A 12,131-nucleotide genomic window follows, 5' to 3' on the forward strand; every position below is an offset into this window, starting at 1 on the left:
AACCTTTATGCCTTTACTTTGAAAGCCAACCTTTACGTCCGGTGACTCCTCCAGCTTGACGCGGCTCCGCCAGGATGCACGTCAGGTGCCACGTGACGTCAGCTCCAATAACATTAGCAGAGCAGTAGATCGAGGGTCCACAACTGGAACCTGAAAAGTCCCTCCATATCCGCTTTGGCCCCAAAAACACTCAGACGCTCTCAGTCTCTCTCAGTTCACACCGTTTATTGACCAAAGTCACACACGTCAGAGGACAAAGGATATACTGCATGGAAAACATTCAAACAGCCAAATCATGATGATGATGATAGTAGTAATAAAACATTTAGGACTCAAAGTACCTTGGCAGAGGAGCCATTAGTCCTTTGCATTGCCCTAGAAAGAGAAAGGAAGTCTTGCAGTGCTATGGAAGGCCAGAAGGGTCAAAAACGCATAACTTTTCATGTGACTCATACTTTAAAAATGTGTTGTTTGCGCGAAGCGACGTGTTTGCGCATTGTCTTGTGCATTAAGCACACGTCAACGACATTTGCCTTCAACCAACCAGTCAAGAAACATCACTGACTTTGGATAGACCAAAGAAACGAGGGACATTCAGGAGCTGCGAGCTTTTGCTTTAATGAATTTCGGAAACAACATGTTGTAATTTTAAGCTCATTTTACGGTGTTATGTATAATCTTTCGTGTAGGAAACTATGACGCACCATAGTGCGTCATAGTTGCTAATGTGATCCTCAACTCCTGCATGTCAGACGTGACTAACTTGCTTCAATCACGACTCCATGTCCAAACCTGACCTGCTGGATGAGTTAGGGACTTTTAAGAAATTTGTACAAACAAAGATCATTTATGGAAACTCTGGAAAGCTCAAAAACCTTGCAGGTGATGCACACTGTCAATCTATTGTTATTATGGTTGGGCATGCCAGATTTTCTGTAGTTTACGCCACCTCCTAAATCCAGTAAATGACGTAGAAACATTGAAGACACATGAAAGTCACAAGTTTTTGGCCTGATAGCGTTCCATACAAAACGGGTGGCCAACAGTATCTAGTTACCCTTTGCTCCCATGCTGTCCAGGGGTGTGCGGGTGTGTCCTCTGTAAACCTATTCTGAACAACCCCTAAATGACACAACAGATTGAAAAAATTTCATGAAAAAGAGTGGGAAGAGCTTTACAAGGGTTATCTCTCCAGGTGGTGCCCAGGAAGAGAGGCACACCTCGGACCAACAGGAAGACTACAACATTCAAGAGGCTGGGTGTCGCATGGCAACAAGACACCCAAATAAGGAAGGGTTAAAGCTGCAGCACGGCTTTTATTGTGACAGTCATAAGAAAGCAACAGTGGTCTAAAAGATCTTCAACTTGTAACTGATTTTCGATGCACAGCTTTACGAACATTAACAAACACTTTAAAATGATCCATGCTACTGGTAAAAGCTGTAGAGTTTTCTAATCCACACAAAGGAGCGATTGCATCGAGGGAATCACCTTAACCTACATGACTGCGTTTATGTTAGATGTTGCTAGCGTGAATCTGTGTCACGACTAACTGCACGTTATTTCCTCACTTCCCTTTCTCTTTCCTGCACCTGCTAGACCTTTGCTTTGCCCTAGAAAGAGAAACAGGGGGGAAAACTGTCAGTTTTCCCCCCTGTTGTTGGTTATTTGTGCGTCGTTTATGTCAGACTGGCTGAAAAAGTTAGCAATCTCCCACATTCGCCTCCACAGGTCGAGGTTGGCGTGGAGGCTGGGGTGCATATTGCTGTAACGTCTGAATGTTTTTCTGCATAACAAAGCTGATATAATATTGCTGTGATGTGGAACTTTAACTAACCGGACTGTGAATGATTATAACTTGTACATGGGTACAGCTCACATAACTCCAAAGCATAAGAGTGATGTGTATATATGTTTATGTATATATATTTGTATTTGTACTTGGTTGTGTAACCTAATTAGGATCTTTTTTAAACTTATGTCCTCATAAAACAAACTTATGTTCCTATAAGTCTTTGTTCACATAAGTCTCCATAACTCCAAAACAAGACTGATGGCGACCAATGTCCCCTCAAGTCCCCATAAGTCTTTGTTTCCATAAACCCAAAAAGGACTCAAGGGGACCAATGTTGCCAAAAGTTTTTAGGGAGTTACATGTGGGGTGGGCCCCCTTTTTTAGAGTTAGGAGTTAGGTTTAGAGGTATGGTGTGAATCCAGTTTTGGTTGGGGCTAGCGTTGCAAATATACTGGTAATTGTCAGGGTAAGAGTTGTTGGTAAGGCTAGGCATAGATGTCATCATACTAAAACGAATGGAAGTCAATACAAAGTCCTAATGTGTGAAAATGCAAACTTCTGTGTGTCTTTTAGAAAAGGACGGGGTCGGGGAGGTCAACAAAGTGCAGTCTTTGGAAAGCAAAGCCACTGAAACATTCAAGAACAAGGTGGTGATAGTTCAGCATGTCAACTATAAGTTTGCAAGACTGTGTGCTGTTAAGTGAGCGAAGGTATCAAGGCCCAAGTCTTCAGGAGCAGTCATGCCCGGGCTCGGGGGTCCTCTCGGCGGGTCGTCACTGCTGGCTGACCCCCATCTGCTGGTGGTCGGACCCAGGCTCCCCCTCCATGTCTGCATGGTAGTGCTCAAAGCTGTCATCTTCAATGTCTGGAAGACCTAGCAGCTAAAAGACCAACAAGAGGGGAAGTGTTAGCAGTAGGGATCAGCCAGTATGAGAAATTCATATAAGTAATATAAAGTTTGATGATAAACAATGTTTGAATGTGCAGAAAGCTTTTTTTCTTCTTTTTTTTACCAAGACTGTTTTTTGTTTCTTTGGAGCAGATAACATTGGCAGGACATTTGTTTTTACTTCCACTTGTAGTAATGATAGAGTACAAAGTTTGGCATTTGTAAATACCAACAATAAACAGACAGGGTAAAAAAAAACAAACATTAACATTGATGTATTTTGATATTGTAGTCAAGATGTAAGAACGGTGTTTGGTACTGGGTCTTTTGAATTTTGCCATTTTAGTCTCTTTTTGCCTGATTCAAAAACTTTATCCACAGATGGCAAATCTTTAACAAGAGAAAATGACACTTGAAGGCCTCATCCATGAATATCCCAAATGCTCCGATGTCTCGGTTGCGGACAAGAATGCCAATAGCATCACTCTTTCCGAATATACAGGCCCAAAATGTAAACATAGTTTAGCATCTGGTACAAATATTAGCTTTGTTTAAATCTAGATAGGTAATTTAGAATATAACTATCTTGTCTCTATAAAACAGTAACTATGAAGCTACGTCAGACTGAGGATCACCTTAATTTAGCTTAGCATCAAATTATTATGAGGTAAAAAGATGACAAGATTTGACTGGGCTTTTAAAACAGCTGTCTAAAATGCTCCTAAAGCCACTCCAAAACTATTATTATGCTTTTTTAACTACTTTTAAAACAGTTTTTAAGAGACTTTACCCAAAACTCAGTGCAAGGACTGCCACCACCAACCCTAGAGGCTTATTTGAAGTATCATAATCAGCCGACGTCTTCCCTATTGAAGAGTGTTGCTTTTTAAGAATGTGTTATTCAGTCCAGTCTGGTATGTTTGCAGGTGTGGCTTCCTGATGTCTTAAGATATTATGTGTTTGGCAGCTTTCAAGGACATTGCGTTTTCTTCTAACCTCTAAATTGCAGGAAGTGATAAGGTGGCGGGTGATTATTGGATGGAATGAGATCATAACACATTCAGAAGTGTTTACCAGCTTACTTTTATATTTACCCTGCACATTCAAAACAGTCAAAACTCAAAGTCTTATTCTACCCTCGGCCATAGCAATAAACAATAGGACACACAGGCGTTGAAAACATTTGAAAGACGGTTGATTTAAAGCCACCAACAAGTTCCTAAAAGAGTTTCTCGAGTTTAGTTCAGCAGGGTGTCCTTTATGGGCAGAGAGAACAGAATGTATCAAGTGTGTAATGGACTTGAACCCAGTGAACAGAAGTTACTTTGCTGTGACCGTGTGCTAGGAAGCAAACTGACACGGCGAGCTGCATGCTTTTAGTTTCCTTACAGGCCTGAAGGACGTGAAGACTTTTTCCAACACCTCCAGCAGAGTCTTTTTCCCGCAGGAGGAGATGTAGTCCTGGGCCAGCTGCAGAAATGGAAGGCAGTCCTCGCTCTCGCTCCAAACATGCTGCGCACACATGCAAACTCTAGTTAACATATTTTCAACCAAGTGCTGGCAAAGGAAATAGAGACTTTGAAGACACAATTATTGTTCTGAAAGCAACAAAATCAGAGGCACAAAAAATAAAAATATGAGGGAAATATTTAATTGAAACAAAAAGGAGGGATATTCAATGCAGTGTTATTTAATAAAATACATTCTTAGGGTAAAACCATTTAACAATCTTATGAATCTGTAATTATAGCACTTTTGAAAAATTAGCAGCATCTGATAGTATTAAGAAATGCACCATTACCTCATGACAACTCCCCACTCCTTTGTTGATTTTATGCAAAAAGAAGGATCTGCTTTACTTTGTGGTTTCATTTACTTTTTTCAGGATTAAAGCCAACTTTGATCATGCTTGTAGAAATCTACAAGTTTCCCCTTGCCCCCTTAATCTATTTACAGTGGATTTTAAAAGCATTAAAACACCTTTGAAACATTTTGTCACATAAAAATCACAAACTTGAATACATTTTATTCAGATTTGATGCTGTTGAGCAACAAAGTTGTGCAGAGCTGTGAAGTGAAGCGCAAAGAATTCCAGGTTTCAATTTTCTTTTCAAGAGTAAAAATCTAAGAAGTGTGAAAATGGTACTCTTCACACCACTAAATGAAATCTAGTGAAGAATTGCCTGTCAGATAAATTTATGTGTGTTACGCGCAGATTTGAGAAGAAATTTACAGCAGGGCTGAAAACATGCATTTTATGTTTGTTTCTAGTAGGGATCACAAGAAACACGTAGAGGAAGGAGCTCAGATCAGACGAAACCAAAATGTAACTTTCTGGCCCACCTGGACCAGGTCCGAGTTGATGGGAAGCTGAGTGAAACGTAGCATAGAGCACAATCCTGGGAAGAAACTTGTTAAAGGCAGAGAGAGAATTAAGACTGGGACAGAAGTTCACCTTCCAGAACATATATTTTGCACTGAAAAAAAATTAAAATAAATAAATAAGTTGCTTTCTAGATGTGCCGCAATGGACGGCGACCGAGTCTGCTTATTGAGATACGTGACCTCTTTCAATAAACACAATGAATCAGCGCAGACTAGAGATTGGCTGATATCAGAGCCGAGACGCTCCTGAAGAAGTTGGTCAAGGCTTTGATGGAAACGGCTGCGTGTGATGGACCGCTGCAGCTGTAACGCTTTGTGTGCTGAACGCCCATTCAGTCAGAGTCTAAAGGTCACGCTGTTAGGTTATGTATTAGTCAACGGCATTATTGATGTCCAGTCAAGCTTGAGGTAGGAACTGTGCCGCAGGTTACCTCGTACTGAAAACGATGACGTCTGAAGTCTTGTTTTAGGCTTATCTGATTTAGGTCAGTAGGGAGACCTGACATGTTCTTCTGGAAAATGATTTTTAATCATAGATTAGATATACATATGCTTTTTTTAATGTATATATATATAAAACCCAAATGCTTCAACTTGTATCTAACAACTGTTATCATTTGTTAAATTAAAACAAAGCATATTGTAATTTGTGACTGTGTATTACTTATTATCTGACTTTTTGGTAATGTTTATCTCTGATGATAGAGCTCAATAATTAAACAAAATATCTATTACGACATATTAGGAGGAGGTTAAAGAGCTGGAGGCAGCAGCTCGCTGTTATCAAAGTCCCTCTAGGTCATCAAACTTTCCTTATATTTATGGATCACAAATCCATAAATATACGGATTTATATATTTCAGAATAAGAGCAAGCCTAGATCAGAGTTAGGTTTAGTTATCATTTGATAAAGTTTTTGACGCAGACTTTATAAACCAGAGACGTTTGAATAATAAGATGGTGTTTATGGTGTAATCTCCATAGGTAGTACTAAAAATAGCATTTGAAAATAATTTACGACCTTCTCAGTCATGAATAAGAAAATTATAGTTGCTATTTTTGTATGCGTCTACAAATATTTTTAAACATTCACCTCTTTTCATGAGCTCAAAGTTTCTAAGGTTGAGACAGGGGGCAGATGCCCAGGGCGGCACGAGCTGCCAAAGCAGGAAGCAGTTTTGCAGTTGGCCTGTGTTTTGCTTGACATGTGATTACTGCACGCAGGTTGGTATGTTAGGACTTTTTATAACACTTGTGCAAATCAGTTTGGGTTTCTTGAAGTGCAATTATGTAAAATGCCTCATTAAACGATATTTGGTAGTTGTTTATGAAATTGAGTCTTGGCCAAAATGCCATTCTGCTACATACGATCACATAAATGTTTGACTAATGGTCCAGTCTGCTTTATTTGAACTCCGTGGCATATGGTGTAATTGTGAATCTCTCCACATCAAATAGTAAGAGAATATGGAGTGCAGCCTGTAGTGTCTGAGGCTGCGCAGCAGAGAACTCTGAATGTCTGACCGTGCATGTAGCCGGAGATGAGTACATGAGAGGACGCGCTGGCAAAGACATCTGACATGGATTAGATTACAGAGCAGGAGGAAGCTGTGAGCAGGGAGGGAGGACATGAGGGCCAGAGAGCAAAGTGGTTCTGTTGAGAGGCAACAGATCGCAGAAAGAAGCCGCTGTTGTCTTGATTGCTCGCTTTGATTAGAATCTGCTTCCTAAACGAGAGCACGGCCACAGGCGCAGGGACTCGGCTAAGTTTCATCAGCAGCTATCTAAACACCCCACTGTGGCGCTGCTCCGCCGTCCAGACGAGGCGTGCAAACACAACACAGGCACGGTCCGTGTGACATAATGCGTTATTGACTGAACAGACTCCTGGGTCATCTCCATCTGCTCCCCCACCCTATTGGCCCGTGTCACTGAGCGGTGGGGGGAGGAGGCGGAGGATCGGGCTTCTGGGACTTTTGAACTCATAACTCCAGCACTGCATCACATGGCTGCAGGACATGCAGCTCGCTCTGAGGAAACAGTATGAGGCTGTGCTGCATCCACCATTAGCATGTCCAGTTTAGCTGACCAGGCTGAATTTTGAAGGCCGATTCCACCATTAAGGCCTTTACATGTGTGCTATGGGAAAAGCAAAAATTATTATGGTTGTAGAAGGTAGAATCATTTGGTTGCAGTTTGTAGATGAACAAATCTGCAGTTATTATCCCCAGCATAATAAGACTTTTACTGTTTATTTTTATTTTTATCATTTGGAACTATTAGAAATGTTTTTGCTGCAAACAGGAAGGGTGCAAACATTGATCAAGCATTTGAAGGCCAGTATTGATTAGAAGTGTTATTTGACAAAGGCCAATTTAGCGTTTCGGCCAGTTTTTATTATCATTCTTCACATCAAATTAATGCTAATCTGAATGACTCTGAAAGAAAATAAATAGACAGACAGACAGATTTTCTTAAATCCATAACTTGAACCCAAAGTAATAATAAATCAACTGTGAATAAAATCCAACTATTGTGTTACGGAGATATTCATTCGTCTTATCGTCTAGAAATGACTTGAACAAAATTATTTCATACCAAATTGCAGTTTTCTGGAGATTGGGATTTTAGCAGATACCGAAAACAGAGACGGTCGGTCATGGAGGTAGATATAAGTGCACAGATTGGTTCCACATGTCAGTGTTGGGATGATTGCAGGTCGTCCAAAATTAAGAAAATCGGAGCCGACCAATTGGGCGGCCAGTTGACTGATCCGTCTTACCCAATCGAACGCTAAATGTAATCGAAATTTGCCATATTACAGTAATTCGCAGCATCATTAGACTGAACATTTTGGAACAACAAACAGTTCCAGAATATGATGCAAGCCAATATCAAACGATTCCTGACTACAGTTATGTAGGCTGGAAAATGCGAACGCAAAAGAGGACAGACTAAAGTACAGAGTGAATAGATTAAAGGAAGAACTGATACAATATACATATAAAAATTAGAGAATTTAAAACAACAGACAGAGACTAATTAAATGGAATGGATTCACAATATATTTTTAGAAAAAAAAGTGATATAAAAGAGTTCGCTCTTTTTGTTTACAATTTGAAAAACTGAGATTTGATCAGACACTCATAATATCAACCAACCAACAACATGTAGTAACTACAAATCCCCGTCAATGCATGGAAAACACTTATAATACTGATATAAATCAGTGGCGCATCAATATAGAGGCTGGGATACAATTGCATTCCTGTTCAGAAACTGACAGCGTTTAGCCGGGTTTCAAATCAGCCCTCTGGTGTGTGGAGCGACCCCCTGCTTTTCACATTCAGCAAAGTTGTAAAGGTGCAGAAGGTTCATGGAACCTTTATTTGTAGCAGATACGCTAAAGATAAAAAAAATCTTTTTCTTTAAATTGATAATGCTAAGATTTAAATACTGAAGTAGCATCACACGCTACCGTCCAGTGCAGAACCCAAGATGGTGACTTCTTCCTTTTAAAAGGGCTGAAAAAATAAAACGTTAGCGCTCCAGCCACCCCCGAGGCGATGCCGCCCTGAATAGAGAGCCATGCTGAAAATAATTAATAGCAAAAAAAAAAAAAAAAAACAACAACAAAAAAAAACAAGAGGAGGGATAATATTAAACACATTTGAGAGAAGAGGTGTGAAGGCAGACTGAAATGACATCATACTGCTCACCCTCCCCTCTTATCCCGGTTCCATCACCACCTTTACCCAGCCCATATACTCCTTCAAGCGCGTGCACGCGCGCGCACTCACACACACATGTACACACAGTGGATAGGTTAAGTTAAGGCCCTGCAGAAGCCCACTTACAAATGTGTCGGTGCCGCCGGGACACAGCACATAGAACGAGACGCCGGGCTCTGCGTAGAAGTCCAGCCGCCGCTCGTCGTTTTCCTCGGCGAAGATCAAGTCGAACGGGTTCCCGGTGCACCACTTCTCCGCCGCCTCCACCAGATGCTTGAACTCCATCCTCTGCTGCCCTGTCTGCCGTGTGTCCCTGGCTCCGGAGATCGATTCCCCCCCCCCCCCGCGCGCCCCCCCGTGCCCACCCTTTGGCCGTCGCGTCGATGATGCTCAAGACGCAAAGAACAGCAGCATCAGCATCAGCAGCAGCAGCAGCAGCAGCCTCCGCTATAGCGCATCTCTTCTGTGCGGCACCGGCGGCGAACAGCGGCGGGGTGGAGACGGCGGCTGCAGCTGCTGCTCTGCACGGTGGAGCCGACCGATGGGGTTGATGTTCATCCGCCTCTCAGAGCCCCATTCCTCTCTTCTTCCTCACTGCGTTATGAAATCAGGCCGTCGCACATATGCATACGCAGGAGGGACTCTGGGATAAAAAAAAAAGAAGAAAAGAGAGAGAGACAGAGAGAGACAGAGAGAGAGAGAGAGAGAGGGAGGCGATGAACGGCCCAGCCCGTCCACTGCAATCTGTCGACTACATTAGTGAGTTAGGCTCACATAACCTGCTGACGCCGCGTGAAACACGGGATCGTATATAAAAAACATAAAAGATGACGTCACTGTGGCCCCCCCACTCCCCTCCCCATTTCCTTTTCTTTCTTTATTTGTTTGATGGATGGATGGATGGATGGATGGATGGATGGATGGATGGATGGATGGATGGATGGATGGATGGATGATGGATGGATGGATGGATGGATGGATGGATGGATGGATGGATGGATGGATGGATGGATGTCTCATTGACAATATTCACCCCCAATGTTTGCAAGTAACTTGTCGCTACACTTGACAACTTTTAAGAGAAACTCAACCAGCATTGGTGGCTTTTGATGAACCTGTTGGGTTAATTGATCCCTCTAAATCGTTCTTAGTTGTTGCTAAGTTGGCAACTTTATTGCGACTCTGAAAGACAAAATATGGATTCGCCCAATATGGGCTTTTCAAAATCGGTGACCAGTTAGAAAACGTCAATTTGTGTGCCCCTATCGTTAAAACTTTTACAGTGTATTGAAAAAAGCCTTTTCGTACCCCTTGAATTTTTTCACTTCTTTTTACGCTGTGGCCTTTATTAGTTGCATGCAATGGAGCAACAATTTCTGCATAGCTGGAAACAAGTCAAATAAAAATCCAATGTTTATGCAACTGATTTTCATTTTAGTAGCTTTGAATCAAATCCAGTGCAACTTACCACAAGTGTCCTGTAGGTACTGATTAGAGTCTGAGAGCCATTTAAGTCCAGCTGATCAGGAACAGAGAGTTTTTATTGGAGAACATTAGTGACTTAATAGCATTGTGGAATAACAACGACCTTATCAACACATCCAAAGCACTGAGTGCAAGTTTGCTGCACTTCATATAGGAGATAAATCACACATTGCCCAGCGTACACTGCACTCACATTGAAACATAGTAGTGGGGGCGTCATACTGTCCTCACTACAGTATGGTCCACGCTTGTACATTTGATTTTTTCTCCAACAGGGGCCCGGAGGAGAAGAGAACGGAGGTGAAATATGTCAAAGTTTGAGACGGAAGTGGAGTTTCACCTTTCAGCAGGAAACTGGTGCCAAACAAACTTCTGGAGTTAAAATGCAAGGATTTTAGGAGATGGGGGGCCAAACTGTGGCCCGTGGGTCATTTGTTCCTCTTGAAATGATTTTGTTCGGCCCCAGACCGCAGGTGGAACCATGACTTTACCAACAAAATAGGAAACAATTGACGACACAAAATATTTTAAACTGGGCAACAGTCCAAAGTTTTTTTTTAAAATGTTTTGGACCTATGTTGAATTATAGATTTTGTAAATATTTTGCTTATTGCCAAGTAGTCAAAACTAAAAAACAAACAAAAAAGTGTTTTTTTTTTTTTATTAAATGAATGTTGCAGCTTTTGAGCAGTTTAAAATTGCCTCTTTTGGACCTCATGGCTAACAGCTTGGACACTGTTGGTTTAGAAGATCAAAATATGTCCCGGTGTTAGAATGGCCCAGTCAAAGCACAGACCTAAATCGTCTGAAAATGTTTATGTTTCCAGATTCCCTCCATCCACTTTGACTGACGTTAGGCCACTTCGCAATCATGCAGTACCTTGTGTTGGTTTAATCCCAAAAAATACACAAGATTTTCTATGTGACTGGACAGAAATGCAGCCCACCACTAAACACTGATCCACTGGCAGCAAACAGGATTTCTCAGTTTCTTAGAAGTAGACAGATGCAGACAAAAGCACTTTAACTGGACGCTGGGAACCACTGCTGGAGGAAAATGCTCTATTTCCAGGAATCCAGACGCTTCCAGTCCCGCCCTGCTCCCCGGAGTGCTAGCCACCAGATGGCGGAGAGGAACAACTGAAAAGTCCTTGTTCTAACAAGGTGGACATATTTCAGTTCAAGTCTCATCGCAGTGCTTTTGCCAAAGTAAAAGTCTTTTGGGTTTCATCCTGAAGAAGAAACTCTTGTGTGTGTATATATATATATATATATATATATATATATATATATATATATATATATATATATATATATTATATAATATATATATATATATATATATATATATATATATATGTATATATATATATATATATATATATATGCTTATCTTCTCTATGTTATTCGTCCAAACTCTGTCACAAGTTTTAATAACATTAAAATAAAAATAAGACAATATCAAAGAAAAATCCACAAAAAGTTTGATATTTCAAATCTGAACAATAACAAATATTGATATTGGCATCAATATGTGTACTGATATTAGTGACAATATGCACCAATGGTCATGTATTTGTTTGTTAGTGAACCAATACCAAAATGTGCAGCGTCTCACACCTAATACATGGTGACAGCAGCATCATGCTGGGGGATATATTGACAACGGTGGTCACAACATTACACAATAGAGAGAATTGAAATGGTAGGTGAAGCATAATTTTTAAAAGACACTTGTTTTAAGTATCTTTTGATGTCACACCAGGCCCCCCTAAAATTCACTGTAATATAATTTTAATTAATTAATAACTGAGTTATTTTAAAGCTGCAACATATGGGACATTTA

At 40.9% G+C, this 12,131-nt stretch overlaps 1 protein-coding gene across 1 annotated transcript; it reads right to left on the reverse strand.

Annotated features, from left to right (window-relative positions):
* Positions 1 to 204: 204 nt before the first annotated feature.
* Positions 205 to 9,583, reverse strand: mturn (maturin, neural progenitor differentiation regulator homolog (Xenopus)). The gene is made up of 3 exons (XM_055056009.1): positions 8,927 to 9,583; positions 4,074 to 4,196; positions 205 to 2,676 (listed from the first exon to the last, which is right to left on the reverse strand). Exons 1-3 carry the CDS (start codon positions 9,083 to 9,085, stop codon positions 2,569 to 2,571), a joined length of 390 nt encoding a protein of 129 aa, XP_054911984.1. The 5' UTR covers positions 9,086 to 9,583; the 3' UTR covers positions 205 to 2,568.
* Between the last annotated feature and the right edge of the window lie 2,548 nt (positions 9,584 to 12,131).

The sequence above is a fragment of the Poeciliopsis prolifica genome, unplaced genomic scaffold, assembly GCF_027474105.1.
Source record: "Poeciliopsis prolifica strain line A6 unplaced genomic scaffold, Auburn_PproV2 SCAFFOLD043, whole genome shotgun sequence".
NCBI lineage: Eukaryota > Metazoa > Chordata > Actinopteri > Cyprinodontiformes > Poeciliidae > Poeciliopsis > Poeciliopsis prolifica.